Source organism: Synchiropus splendidus, chromosome 2 (genome assembly GCF_027744825.2).
Source record: "Synchiropus splendidus isolate RoL2022-P1 chromosome 2, RoL_Sspl_1.0, whole genome shotgun sequence".
Taxonomy (NCBI): domain Eukaryota; kingdom Metazoa; phylum Chordata; class Actinopteri; order Syngnathiformes; family Callionymidae; genus Synchiropus; species Synchiropus splendidus.
In genome coordinates this window covers 26,538,399-26,553,909 of record NC_071335.1, presented here as the reverse complement: position 1 = coordinate 26,553,909, position 15,511 = coordinate 26,538,399, and the positions used below count along the sequence as shown (strand labels likewise).

General features: G+C 46.7%; 1 protein-coding gene across 2 annotated transcripts in view; it reads right to left on the bottom strand.

Moving 5' to 3' along the window:
- Positions 1 to 922: 922 nt before the first annotated feature.
- mgat3b (beta-1,4-mannosyl-glycoprotein 4-beta-N-acetylglucosaminyltransferase b) overlaps positions 923 to 15,511 on the bottom strand; it is a 52,989-nt gene continuing 38,400 nt past the window's right edge. For both annotated transcript variants that reach the window (XM_053855068.1, XM_053855069.1), the window contains exons 3-5: positions 13,819 to 14,468; positions 11,749 to 12,031; positions 923 to 11,326 (exon numbers count right to left, since the gene is read on the bottom strand). In XM_053855068.1, the coding sequence (XP_053711043.1) occupies positions 10,835 to 11,326; positions 11,749 to 12,031; positions 13,819 to 14,468 (1,425 nt within the window). In that variant the 3' untranslated portion in view covers positions 923 to 10,834. The remainder of the gene's footprint in view (positions 11,327 to 11,748; positions 12,032 to 13,818; positions 14,469 to 15,511) is intronic.

Here is a 15,511-nt window from a genome sequence, read left to right as displayed (position 1 = left end):
GCCTCCTCCCGGTCTCGGTGGTGCCGCGACCTCAGACGACACCGCTGCTCTTCCAAAAGTGAGCAGCCACAAAATCCATGCTGGTGCAGGTCTGTCCTTTAGACGCCTTTCGGCTCCTCGGAATGGAGCGGCTGAGCTTCTGCAGGCTGAAGGCAGAGGCGATTTGAGATGGAACAGGCTCCTGCCATCTCCTGTCAACGGACATCCAGGACCAGCATCTTGCAGGCTCTTGGCTCAGCAGTACCAGCAACAGGTGAAGGTCCTGGCATCGACGTGAGAGATGGGAGTGGAGCTACGTCCTCGGAATAGAGCCACAACTTGTTTGAGGTCAGTTAGTTGGATTCAAAAAGAGGAGAGGGTTCGGGCGAGTGCGATGCAGATGCTACCAGCGACTTCCCTTGACCTTCTTATGGGGTCATAGAAGTGGACACTGGCCTGAGCTGGTTACTACGCCAGACAACCATAGTGTAATGAAGATGACTTGGACCTCACTGCTAAAAATGCCCCTGTTTAATCCTATTACTTCCCATGCGCAGCTGGTCACATGACCAGCTCTGGGGAACACCTGCAGGAAACCAGAAAACATTGAGCTCATAAATGATTTTTCTCGACACAAAATGTGTGAACTGTGCAGTGGTGTTCATGGTCCCACCATAAGCAAATGTGATGACACCCAGCCATCATCACCGTCGCTTGAGAGATGAGGAAGAGCGTCACGCAGCTGTGGTGACGCCATAATATCCACCGTTAGATGAGTGAGTTCACTTCCATCCCAAACATCTGCTGTTCTTGGTGATACACTGGTCATAATGTTTCGGCAGATCATGCGTTAGAAACAGGAAACGGAACTGACGATGATGGCGATGAGGTGGTGCCGCCCTCTGGTGGCAGCAGAAGCAGAGCCAAACTCTCAGGGTAAAATTTTAAAATTCATTTATTATATCGTCTTTGTCATAGAGCTCCACGGTTAACATACAGCGAGAGGGAGCACACGAGCTGGGACTGAACTCAAATGTGCACTCGTCCTTGAGACGCGGCGAGCGAGAGGAGCGTCATGGTCCAGTCTGAGGAACCTCCTCCTGGAGTTCCTCTATAGACCAGAGAACACCTGAACACGCCGGCACCAACATGAAGGCTCGGACCCAGACCCGCATTTGTCCTTTGCTCAGACTCACATTCGGCAGCACACAAACATTCCTGGAGTCAAAAACGTGACCCAAGTTCAGCAACAATAAACTCAGATTTTTCAGAGCATGTTTTGGGTGATTTAAAGGGACCGTGCGGGGGGTTTTCTCCTGGGGTCTGATTTGGGGTTTTGGGGTCTTCGTCACAGGAAAAAAATAAAAAAATTGAAAAATTGAAAAATTATTCATGTGAATATCTATTGCTTTAACCTATCTCTCAAAGATATGTAACAAACTGAAAGAGATTTTGATTTTTTTTTTGTCCATATTAAAAACATTTAACAAGATGGACAGGCACAATATACAAAATTGTTTTATGATATATTTTTGACTTATTTATTCACTTTAGTTTATATAATAAATATAAGTAAACAAATAAACATAAATACATAATAGTATTTATGTGCTTGCAGTTATTAAAAATGTCAAACAATTCAGACGATAAAACATTACAATGACCTGTGCAACGAACGAATGACAGATTTTCATATTAATTTACAATTTTTTTTTAAATCACAAACTACTCAAATCAGACCTATTTTACTGGTGACCAAGAATTTATTTATTTTTATAGTTTAAATATTTTTTGAACTACATAACCGAATTAAAATTGTTTTTCTTTTGATTTCATAAAATTCATTTTGACACATTTTACATTTCTTTTCCTTTCTTTTACACAAGCAAACACAACTAAAGGGAAAAAAATGTAAACAAAAAGCTGCCATAGATTAATTTCCACTTCATTTACATCATTTTTAAACAGATAAAAATATCCACAAGAACATGTGGTTGTTAAATGGAAACCTCTTGTGGTCAATATTTCTTACGGGAGCAATATCACAACGTTACTTTCTGTATTTCCATTGCATGGTCCCTTTAAATTGCTGGTTGGTGTTTGAGACCTGGCAACCCGACAGAGGAGTGGAGGGAATGATGGATATGAATCTGGCAACCCACAGCGTTTGTCAGTTGCTGCTGACAGAATCCAGCCCAAAGGAGACCAAGTGTGTGCGCGTGCGCGTGCTCAGTGCTCGATGAGTCCAAAACATATCGCCCCCTGGCGGTTGTCTGGAGCCGCAGGTCGTTTCCTGGTTTGACTCTCAGCAACATCAATGTGAAACATGAAATCAGCTGCTAAAAATAACCACTGGAGGAAATGGAAGGAGGCTCCGCGTCAGATGCGGCGAGGCATCAAACAAGCACAAGGTAAAGGTGCAGTAACGCGTTTTGTTTTTTGTTTTTTAAAGGCAGGTGATTATTTTTGGCAACTCGGAACTGAACCTCACAACAATGAACTAAATATAGCGACAAACATTGGTGTGTTGCTTTGTTTCAGCATATGAAGGAATGAAATATGAATATGAAAACAGGAATGTGACAAAATTCTTTTTCACTTTTTCGTATTGATCATTATCTCCGTATAATATTCATAAAAAATAAAAAAAAATAACAATTGCAAGGGGGAAAAGTCCTGATAAAAGAGTGATATAAAATTAAAACAAAAATAAATAAATAAATAAAAATGAAATAAAATATAAAAACTAAATTAAATAAGAAAAATTAAATAAATACAAAAACAAAAACACCTAGTGCCCTGAAGATATAGTCATAATGTTTTTTTGGAGAATCCGAATGAAGATAAAAAAATATTATTTGTGGCGGTGATGAAACAACATTGTGCTCCAAAAACCATACAAATAAAACAACAATTGTAAAATGTTATGTAAAACTGCCTTCAGGGTTCTGTATATTTTGCGAATTAATAAAAATAAAAATAAAAATAAAAACAAAAATAAAAATAGTAAGGACCATGTTGCTGCAAATGACTGACGTTCTATTCTTAAATGTTTGGGTTGGTCGACGTCACACTCTGACTCTGACCTCTAGGTGTCACCACTGAGCCCTAACGTAGGCTCCGTCATGCTGAGGGGAGCCATGACCTCAATCCAATATAAAGTCAAATGTCGTGTAGCTGTGACACAGACAGTTGTTGATGACGCGCACGACAGCGCACATGAATTATCCAGCTGCCTCGTGGGTCACGCAGAGGTCAGCACTCTCCACAGAAAAGGCTTTCAGACCCGACAGACAGACTTCAGAGAAGAGTGCAAACCAGAGCAGAAGCCAGAGAGGCTGAGATTTCCTCTGCGTCTGAGCCCCCTCTGGAGGCGCTTTCCCTCTCGTCTTTCCCACACTCACCCCTCCGTGACCCCGCTGAGCCCGCCTGGCTAATGTGGCGCTTCTCACAAACCATTAGGAACCACGTTCGCTGCTGTTGCAGACTGAATCAGGATCTTGTTTTTGTAGCTTTCGCGTCCTTTCGTGTCATAAAAGTTTCTCGGCCTGAAACAGGAGCCGAGCGGTGGAAAGTGAGTCTTCACAGACCCACAGTTTGGGGTTGGGGAACAAGAAACAGCCCTGATCCCGACATTTATTTGAAGGACTTTCCGTCCTTCAGGTTCCTGCGAGACGGAAATTCCTCCGCTCATTTCACTGTACTCTAAACCACACAGCTACAGTCGGCACTGTACACACAGCTCAGCTAACACCATCCAGATGGGACATACCTCGGCAGGTGACATCACCACAGTGACTCGGACACGCGTGTGTGTGTGTGTGTGTGTGTGTGTGTGTGTGTGTGCACAACACAACCCTGTACTTCACCCACCAACGGAGGAGTACTCATGTAATACTTGTATTCTGAGCTGAGACCCTGTTCTCATCTGAAGCATAGCGCCACACTGCATTAGCATCTGGGACTGACTTGTAGCTGCCCTTCCTGAGCCACATCGGTAGCAGCATCCAGTACGTGGATTTTTAACTTATATTTCGCTCAGTTTTACGCGTAAACAGCGCAATTTATGCTTATGATTATCGATTATCGAATGTACAGTTTTTCTGTTCACTCTGTCCGTGAATCTTTGGTTTTATTTCTCTCTTATTTCTTTTTCATTTTACTGTGAAATGTTGTGTACAGAGTATGTTACGAACATAATTTCCCTTGGGATTCATAAAGTTTTCTGATTCTAATTTATTTTTGGTTTTAAAGTGAGTATTTTTGGCTGCTAAATAATAAACAGTGGAACAAGTGGAAATAGGCTGCAGATGTGGCCACGGAGGAAGATGCCATCGCTTGGGAAATGCCTCTTATTGACGTCGAAATTTACCATCAACTTTAAAAATGAATAGCAACTGAGTAAAATATAGTGGAGGAAGTACAGTTTCAGTGTTGCCATTCACAGTACCTTCAGTGTGTGTACGGAGACGGGGCGACAGAGTGGTCGGCCTGTGACTGAGAGGTGGCCGGTTTGATCCCTGTCGTAGTGTCCCTGAGCAAGACACTTAGCCTTGGTATGGCTCAGATGGCGCGCTGCGTCGCAGCCTACTGCCGTCAGGGTGTGAATCGGTGGAGAGCGCTAGATAAGTAAGAGCCATTTACCATAAAACTGAAGTACGGGCGACTGCATCACATTCACAGAGCCCAACTGCTGTGCTTTTTCTGTCAACCTTGGTCGACAGAAACCTCTCTGGCAAGAAACAATGTTGCCGCCGTCCCGCCGACTCTTTTTGATCCGCAGCCAAGCGTCTGCGAGCCAAAGTTTGACTGCACGTTTGCCTCCATCTGTCTGCACACTGTCGCTCTCCACTTTCATCTCTCCTGATCCTCTGTGACACAACATATGGGCGCCCTGTCTCACCCCCAAAAACGCTTGGTGCCTGGCAGGGACACATCCATTTTCATCAGTACTCCACTACTTCAGAAGGGTTTTTGGAGTTGTTTTTTTTTTTTTTTTTGTAAGGCTCCCAGCTGTGGATGTATTCTCTGAAAACTGCAGGGAAGTTTAACTGAACATCTGTCAGGGTCTTAAACGCTTCAGCGGCTACAGCAGCCGCCGTTCTGAACTCCGATCGCCTCCGGAGGTGCTGATCCTCATCCCCATCCCTGACAACAGAGGCTCTAGTCCCGGGAGCAGAATTGGTGTCCCACTGATATTAGCGCAGAGTTTGCACTCCCTTTTCTGTGGCCTTGTTTACAACCAACAACAGCAGGTGACTCGTGTTTGCAGCGGCTCCCGTTGCCAAATTGCATTTCCCCTCGACTTGATTTGTGGGAAGGTATTCGGCATCATGAAGGAAAGGAGCCACAGCGCCAGCGCCGCACTGATAAGGAGAAACCTCACATCTGCTTTTAAAATATGTTGGTCCCACGCTCTCCCGCCCACAGCGGGAGCAAATAAGGCGACAGAAGTGGAAAACAGCTCAGTTACCGGCACCTTCGTCCCTTTTTATTCTTGGGAAAGTCCACGATTGACAAGTGAGAACAGGGGGGCGACGGGGACCAGCACATCTGAACAGGAAACCATGGTAATGATGTTTGTCCTGTAAAGGATCAGCCCCAACCAGGAGGAATGTTGAATTACAGGCGCAGATATGGAGGTTATTCCGTTTCGTACGATGGAAGGATCAACTTTCATGTGCTATTTAGGCTGCTTCCTGAGGCTAACGCTGGCCACACAGCAGTCTGAGGTCAGGGGAGGTTGCTGGGGAGAACTAGTCTCAGGCTGTGTCCTGGCTATAGCACAAGCCAAAAGCCCACTGAGATGCAAGCTCCTCCTGGCCTTGCTCCTTAACCAGTGGATGTAGTCTTAGCCTCTCCTGGGCAATTTGGGCCACTTGTTTCTGGAATTTTCAGGGGGCCCTTAGCAGGTCTAGGCCTGGTAAGGGCGTCTATGAATACATCCATTTCCCACTGCCTAGTCAAAGTATGGTCAAAGCCAGGAAGCTCCGACCTTTGTCTTGCCAGAAACCATCTCCAGATCACTGGGTGGTCACTTTTCAGGACAGTGTTTACAACGTGTTCCTTATCGTTCCTCCCCGTTTGACGCTGATGTTCCGGGTGTTAGGGAAGATCTCCCTGTTATTCTAGGCACCTTGCCCTAAGCACTGTTGGACACGCTGGAGACACCTCAGCAGGGAGGCACCAACGAAGGAGTATGCATGTAATACTTGTATTCTGAGCCGATATCCTGTTCTCATCTGAAGCACAGCCCCATACTGCATTAGCATCTGGGACTGACTTGTAGCTGCCCTTCATGCCATCGCTTCCTGAGCCACGTCAATAGCAGCATCCAGTACAGTGGTACCTGGGTTCTCGACCACAATCCGTTCCAGACGGCCGTTCGAGAAGCGATTTGTTCCAAATCTGAATCAATTTTTCCCATTACAATGAATGGAAAAAGAAAGAATGGGTTCCAAGCCTTAAAATAGTCTTTTGTAGGAGTGAATGTAGAGTGTCTGCTGCAGGTGGCTGTTCCTCTATGTGTGTGGCCGCTGCATGTGGGAGGGGTTGCCGAGTGAGTGACGTCTCTCCAGAAGTGAAGAGGTGCCCGGTGCGTGTCCAGCTCTGAATGTGCGCTTCTGTGCAGTTTGGCTGTGACAAAGTCATAAACCAAGTCACGCTCTGTCCCAGACTCGCCTCATCCCTGTCCCAGCTCCAGCCCACAACAGGACATCAAACCCTGGAGTGAGCGCTCCAGCACCTCCCCTGTGATACTCTACCACGGTCCAGTGTGGAGACAGGAAAGGTTTTACACCTCAATATGAAGAAAAAACAGCCAGTAAATGTAGCTAACGGGACACGTCTGCATACAGAGGCTGCGTTATACACAATAACAAAGCGCCTCGTGGGTCAGCTGATCGGTCCGCGCACGTTATGGTTTTTCGGGGGCGTTCGAGTTCTGGATTTTCATTCGAAATCAGAAGCAAAAAAATCTCTAAATTTCTGTTCGAACTCCGATTTGTTCGAAGTCCGGGACGTTCTAAAACTGAGGTTCCACTGTACGTGGATTTCTAACTTATATTTCGCTCAGTTTTACACGTAAACAGCGCAGTTTATTTGTAATTCACGCTAATGACAGCAGGTCGTAACATAACTGCAGCTAATGAGTATTTTGGGCTGCTAAATAGCTAATAGCAATGTAAACAGTGGAAGAAGTAGAATTAGGTGGCAGATGGGAGGCATCCAAGGAGTCAGATCAGAAGATTGAATTTATGGGTCTTATCCTTGCCTCACCTGTGAACAAGACTCAGAGACACTTGGGGAAGGACAGCATTTGCACCTCAGACAGGACATTCCAACCTTCGACCTATTCCCCAAATCCAGGGAGCACAGACGTAACTCCTGAAAACACAGCAGTGACTTCCGCACTGAAAGGGTCTGTGACTGTGACTCCTGAAAACACAGCAGTGACTTCCGCACTGAAAGGGTCTGTGACTGTGACGTGACCTGCACCCCCCTCACCCCTTTGATAGCTGCCATGGTGACAGCCTCCAGTCCGATTTCTCTCTCCCACTTAAGTTGTCGCAGGTTGAAAGATTTCCTCTTGTCTGGGATGATGACTTCCTGACAGCGTGCTTCTCATGGCTGTCGCGACTTTCGGGGTCATCAAAGCGAGAATCAAAGCGAGCTGCTCTGAGGTGTGACATGGCTCTCTGTTGGAGTCAAACGCTCCTCTAATCAGATGCTCAGATTACTGCTGCGAGGATTACAGGCGGATATCTCTGTCTTCTGTTTGAAGGCTTCCACTGTTCACAAAAACCCAGACACAACCCAGTGAATTACTTCTGTCAGCGGACACCGAGTCTTTTAAAGGTCTTCCATTCTGTTTGGTAAATTTATGATGAAACTTTTCAAGTGGGAACTTTTTAAAAGTCGACCTTTTTTGGCTGAGATTTTGGGTGTTAAAAATGTTTTAGTGAAACCTCACATCACTTTTAAGCAAACAGCGCCACCTACAGAGGCCTGAAAACGAGGCCTCATGTGACTCCACTAGTCAGTCACAATTCACTTGGAAGGACTGAAGGCAACACAGGCCGCCGGCGACCGAAGCGGCGCTTTGCTTGAGTCACTTCAGGAGCCTCGTGGGTTTTAACTCCGTCCTGCCTCTACGTGTTTATTCAAAAGTCTGCAGCGTGGGCCGATGACCTCAGACTGTTGGGGATCTCAGGAATTCATCTCAAGAGCGTCGTCGCCATGGCAATCGCAGGGCTTGGTGAAGTCACCCCAGCTTTTTCTCTGCGCAGACCAGACACCCTTATCTGGCATGAGTCACTGTTGGAAAACACATGCCCAAGACACACACACACACACACTCGACGCACAATCTAATTTTACCCGGCACTTTCATTCATCATGATTTAAAGTCCAAGAGCCTTGGGTCTGAACCAGAACCCTCAGCTGGAGTTGAACTGAGCCAGCAGGCCACATTTCCTCAGAACCTTCACAGCAACGCTACATTGGAGATTGTGCGATAAATCTGGCAAAAAGGAAACCACTTGAGGGCGTCGTACAAAACACTGTCTAGTGATTTATGACTAGACATTCACTGAAAAATATTCTCCCATAATTTTCTTTGACTTCTGCTTAAATCAATGAGCCTTTTTTAAGTCAACAAATTCCTGAAATGTAAACGTTCAAAATGACAGAAAATTGTCTCTCCATATTTTCAGACTAAAAATTACATCACTATTTAAACGTATACTTTGATTTAACTTAAAAAATGTAGTAAATAAATGTAAAAAATATTGATTTAACAGCGGCCGTATTGAATGGTGTCCCCTGTCGCGAGCTTGTAGCCGAGGTTGGCTTCTCTCAGTGGGCTGCGCTCAGAAGACAATAGCCAAACAGCTGCTACCACAGACCCCGACGCCGCGGCGGAGGAGGCGTCACAGCAACTGCTCGCGGCCAGTTGGCGTGTCGGCTCACGTCCACGGGCGCGTGAGCCACTGACCTGACGGACCACGTGGCAGGAATCCTTATTGCCTTCGATAATTGGACTGAGGCCTCTGAGCCTCACGGGAAGAAAATGAATTTTAAAGAAGCTGTTCAGGGTTCAACTCCTCAGTCTGGGCGTCTGAAGCGACGCCAGGCAGGTGGAAAGAGAGATGTGAAAATGTGTGACGAAGCCACAAACCGAGGCACTAAGATGACTCTCATTCACTGAAGTTGAAAGATGAGGACGTTCCAAAATTCCAGCCCAAAATAACTTTCCTACCTGACCTTGAACAGGCGTGAGCCGAGACAGGAGTCGACAGAGAAGTGTGCGATTCAGACAGAAAAATCGATGCGTTCTTGATCAGATGCAGGTTCATCTCCCGTCTGCATAGTAAACACCTCCGACTGGAGCTCGGTGCCAAACAAGTGCCCCATCTTTCACGCCACTCAGCCGCCAAATTTCCCGGAAATTCAGACAGAGTTTGGGGTTTTATAACCACAGGAACGCACCTTCTGTTGTACAGAAATAAACAAGTCACACTTGCTCTTTGTTGTTTTAAAAGAATAGTGATGGAAATGACCACAAGAGGGACAAGCTTGAAAACAGCCAGCCCAGACGGAAGCTGGCATCCGGACCGAAGTGTGCGACGCAGGTGCAAATATGATTTGAAATATATTTGCTATAGCGCCTCCGGTGGCAAGGACGGCAAAAGACAATCTCCCAAAGACTCCCAGTTTAAAGTTCAGTCGGCTTCAGCGATGTTTACAACGTTGTGTTACAAACAAGAATAAATAGAGAAGGAAGCGAGTAAGTGTCAAGACTACTGAATCGCACACATATGACCGGCTCAGGTTCTTATACTCACTTCACAACAACCGACTCATTGTTCGACTCCGTTACGACAAACTGATGCAGTTTTGTTTCCGGTTACCTTAAATATAAAAGAAATATAATAATAAACCACTTAAAAAAAAAGTTATTTATTTTATTGCGTTGAATTTCAGTTCTTTCAAATGTCATTCTCTTGATAAATAGAACCAAAAAGAAGTTTTAAAAAACTCGACATGGATCGTTGTGAATTTTATGTTTCTCTTTTAATAAATAAAGTCCATTAAGAATTCACAAAACAGACAGCAGTTTTTTTTTTTGGAGCGGCCGATCAGGTTTGGTCTCGCCACCCTCGTGGGGACGCCACCAGCCCTCGGCCTATTTTCACCATGTTGAATCTCGACAGCTCAGAAGCGACACACATCGCGGCGACTGTGGGAAAGACGTGAGAGCAAAAGCCTTTTCTTCTCCCTCCCTTGTTATCACCTTTCCTTTCCTGCCGTCTGTTGCTGCATTTCCCACCCGTCCACCGCCGCGCTCCCCTTTCCTTCTGCTAATCTCAAATATGCCACAAAGACAGACATACGAAATATAAGGTGCATGTGGGAAGAGTGTGAGTTGACGAAGCAGCTCTCTGAGTCATTCCGTTCCTTCGAATGGTTTAAATAGCGCTTCCTACCGGGACCCAAGACGAGTGCAAAATCTCTGTTTTCGGATGCGTCGTGGCCCCCGCGAAGCAAAATTGATCCGTTACTCCCTTCCGGCGGACTTCACCGACATCTCAGCGGAAATGGAGGACAGAAGAGGTGAGAGATAGTTTGATATTTCCGCCTCAGAAAGAGGAGGAAGGCGGAGGGAATGGAGGATAATCCAGTGGTTGCATCCATGGTAGATATGATTCAGTGTTCCCTTTTGACCCCGAAACAGTTTTGGAAGAGACTTTTTAAATCCCTCCAACATCAGTGCTGCCTGGTGGAGCTACATTACTCTCCAGAATTAACTTAAGGAAATACTTTTGCTATCCGGCCTGGCCTGTTCGTCAGTACTTCAGTTTTGTTTGGCCTCTTTGTTGTACGGGTTCTCCAGGAGGTAGCGGTACCTGTCGTAGTGCTGCAGCATGTACTTCGGAGCGTACATGTGCTCTTTGGGCTCCACCGGAGGGTATTCCTGCAAGGAGCCGTCGAACCAACCCCCCGTCCGGATAAGGTCCCGGATGTAGTTGAGGTCGCGCTTGTCCTCGTAGTCGCCCCAGCGCGGGAAGTCTCCGTTCTGTGCCGAAACCAGCTTGTAGTAAATCCCTTCCGGGGTGAAACACCAGGAGCAGTGCCAGCCTGCGAAGTGGAACGGGCTTCCCACCGACCACTGCACCAGAATGTGGCCAGTGTCATTTTCATATTTGCGAAACCCAGGCATGGTGTAGTACTCCCTGCGGCGCAGTTTGATGCCGTCGCCGTCGTAGACGTCGCGGAGCATGCCCAGCGTGCAGCCGGACACCACCTCCAGAGAGCCAAACTGCTTCCAGAAAAATCCGTACAGCGACTGGAAGAGAACAAAAAAAACACGTAAGACAACAAACGCTAAATGTTTAGAAAACGCAGCCAAGCTAGCGACGCTAATCACGCGCAAGAAATCATGGGCAGTTTCTTAAAAACAACAAATCACCAAAGAAACCAGAGGCACTGCAAGAGTCATTGACAGGATTTACTACGAAACACATCACTAACTAAACACAAGAGCGAATGGCTAACAAATTTGTGAACTGGCAGTAAATACAAACTCACAAAATCATTTTCAGTCAGTAAAAGTAGTTTAATAAAACTGTCTAAAAATGGAATAAATGCAGATATAAATCAATAACAAATCAAACGTCAAGTCACGGTGAATCCCTTAAAGACAAAACAATTTCCCAACACAAAAAGGTATCGATAAAAAGGTTGTTGTTACAGGGAAACAAAACCTACCTTGCGCATGTGGATGGCGAAAGGTTCTGTCCAGCCGTCGAACAGCTTCAGGAAAAGCAGACCTTCGTTGGCAGGAATTTCGTCGGCGTCATTGATGACGAAGACATCGTCGGGTCTGGAGCCCATCACTCGCGACAGGCCGTTACGGGTCAAGAAAGTGCGCAAGTAGTCATCTGCGATCCAGCCGTCCTGCCGGCCGCCATCGGGGAAGTGGTCGAGGAACACGTACAGGATCTTGTGCCGGATGTAGTCGTACGTCCCGTTGAGGAGGAGCCGCAGGAAGCTGGGGAGGAGGAGAGTTTTCATCATGGATGCCGACTCCAAACCGCTTACCATTTAAAACAGTACGTTTCTGCTCAGTATTTCAGACAATGGTTTCTTGTGTGGGAGGCATTTATGAATCTGCTGAGTTTAAAGAAATGAGTACACTACATATTCTATTCATAAAATAAATAAATAAACAGCAATAAATCAATTCTCCTCAAAAACATTTCCACGCAAAACGGAGGAAGGCAATAATTGCTTTCATTGTTACATAAAAAAGACACCATTTAAGAGAAAGGCATGTGGTTATTGTGGTGGGAAATGGAACGTGCTTTCTGCTATGAAACTAAAAAAAAAAAAAAAAAACAATTAACTGGAGGTATGTGGCGCTGGAGATATCGTGTAGCTGCTCCTCCAGCCGAGTCACGCGCGCTCCATCTTCCCCCGACGTGACCGTCGTACCATTATCTACCGCACAATTACATCTGTAGCGTCTCCCCGCACGCCGAAGTCCGCTTCAATGGCTAAGAAGTCGATTGTCTCGGAGCGTGAAGGCAAGTCTGATTTGACAGACAAAACCCTATTTGTGTGAGAAATTGATTTTCTGCTGAATAGTGTGGGAACATTACCATTGAAAAGAGGGACAAACAGGGAAGAAATGGGAGACAGTGATGAAGTCTAGCGGATTTGGAAGCATTATAGCTTTCATGTTTGCTTCTTGGTTACTTTGATGCTTGTTTTAATATGATAAAAATTGTGCCCAAACTCAGACAGAAGGGCAGCTGGACGTTTTTTGGAAAAATCTTTGGCACAAAGAGTCTGTGTCCATCACAGGGACGGATGAAGATTGGACACTATCGATGGCCTTTTTCCTGGTCACTCTTAAAAAAGGAAAAATACTGACATGAAGCAGTGCGACAGGACTTGAATCTCCAGTCATTTTAACTTCACCGCACAGCCGTAGGTGAAACGTATCCAGTGCCAATGACAGAAAGAAGTGGCTGGTGATGGGGTCATGACAGCGACGTTGCCAACACTACTGAGTAGCTGAGAGAAAGAGAAGTAGCAGCAACAATGATGTAACACGATGTTTGAGGACCAAAGTTAAGACGATGAAGATAGTTAAGACGGCAAAGAAAGAGAGGCCAAGAAGCAACTGAGTTTGAGTGAGAGATGGGTCTGAGATGAAGGAGACGGCGAGACAAAGACTTTGCCGAGATGATGACGTCTGGGTGGAAGACGCACCAGAGAGCAGGAAGTTGGTGAGACGAAGAGATGCTGCGACAATGACACTGATGAGAGGAAGTACTTCAGAAGAGGATCTGAGAGGCTGAAACAGACCAGCGCTGATGAAGTTGTGAGAACGTGTATAGTGTTTCACCACTCGTAACGCAAGTGGTACGATTGAGTTAGACACAGGATGAACGTTAACAGGCTATGCCAGCACGGCGCCCTCCATTCAGGCACGACGCACCATGGTTTTCAGTCAGGTCGCTGAATTTGATTTACGATTCAGAGGCTGACGCCAGCTTAGCGGCCACTCCGCAAATTCTTCAAATCTAGCCTCATACTCCGCGACTCACTTTTCATGGGTCAAAATTCAGAGATGCAACGTGGACGGTTGCTGCTGATAGGTGTGATATCACCTGTCTCTTCACGTAAGCTCTGCGAGGAGCGGACTCTCCTAAAGAGTTGGGAGTGTTCGGGCTACATATCCTAGCTACAAGCCAATAGGTAGATCACAGTTGCGGATCAGAGAGAATACAGTCACACAGTTCCACAAATGTACTGCGAATCAAAACTTACGTGAGCGGCCGTTTCTCTCCGTAGGCAGTGAAGTTGGACTCACAAACAAGAAACAGGTCGACCGCCTGAGCAAGTTCATGAAAGCGAACGTGGAGCAGGTCGAATTCGTGGTTGACATTGATAGCGTTGATGACCCGCCGCGGGGTCTCTCTGGGCGTGAGTCTCTCCTTGGTGGGCAGGTTAGAGTGATAGACCATGGTGGGAACCCCACAGTAGGGTCCATGCCACCCCGGCCGGCACACGCACTTGACCAGTCGTTTGCCGCCCCTTGCTTTCGACTTGGCTTTAGGGGTGTTGGAGGGCTGCTGCGGGACCTCCAGAGGCCTTCGCTGTCCCGCAGCCCCTGATCGATCACCTTCCGCTGCACCGGCGACACCAGCGCCCCCGACCTTCCCAGCGTTCTCCTTGGGGTTCGCCACCTCCGTCCCCTGCCTGAAGCAGAGCGCTCCTGCTTTGGTCCGGACAAAATAATGTGTCCGGTCGTCTTGGAGCTGGTGAGTGCGTGTGTGCAGGTCTCCCATCAAGTCTGTGGATTCCTTCGAGCGGTCCTTAGATGGTGCCGTCTCCACCGGTACATCCTGGGATTCTTGACGGACAGGGTGCTCTGGCAGGCTGGGAATTCTGGGATCCAAATGGTCTTCAGGCATCCTCTTGAGAAGAGGAGAAAGAACAGAAGAAAAGGTTAAAATCCAAACCTTGCAATGCGTCTTCACTCATGTATCGACTTGGACAAAGGAGGAGCGCGCGGGACTGTAATTACCACTTGTTCTCTTGTTCTGCCTAAATAGTTTCCTCCATGTTCACCGCTATCTTCTGGCCTTAACACGGCTTTAGGTCCTGATGAAGTGTGACCGTGAAGCCCTTGCTTTGAACACACCCGGTCCGCCCTCTTTCTAACACACCAAATGATGACTCAACGGCGCCTGCTATATCAGGCATCTGTCACTCCGACAACGTGTCTCCTCCTCTCATCGTACCCAAGAGAAAACACATTGGAACACTGACAGATTGCAGCCCTTGTTATCTCATTGCTTCTCAGTTCTTCTGCAACAATATATTTGTTTACTTGCCATTTGTCTCAGGACTAAAGGGGAGCATACCTGATACCACTGAAGGGCTGTTTTAATGACAAACCCTGGTCTTTGGAGGCAAATATACAGCACAGCACAGGTGAACAGAAGCCACCCGTCGTGCCAGAGGAAGTCAGCCTGCTCCACCTCAACCTATCGTGCACATGTGTGGTGACCCGTGCATTGCTCCATATCTCCGACAAGGGAAGCTCACTTCACTCATTCAGCCTCCCTTCACATGGGTTCACTGACTCCATGAGCTACGACTTGTCAGACGAGACACTCCGACTTCGATCCAGCGGAATCAAAGCGTCTTCCCGACCTCGCCTTTTCAAAGGTCTCCTTTTCATTTTTGCTCATTCCACAACCAAGTCTTTCATTTTCTCAGAGCGAACCTTCGTTTCCCTTCTTGTGCACTTTGAACGTTGAACTGCTGTGCATAGCATCCCATAATAGCACAGCGCAGTCGTGATATCATCCTCGTCTTCATGAGGTGAACTTTCACCTTCCTCTGGATGGAAAACCATATATGGTTATCCCCGAAGCAACAACGACGGCAGCGTGTCTTTCTGCAGAGGTCAAGAAATGTGTTCTTGGGCTTTCTATTATGAAAGAATGAATGT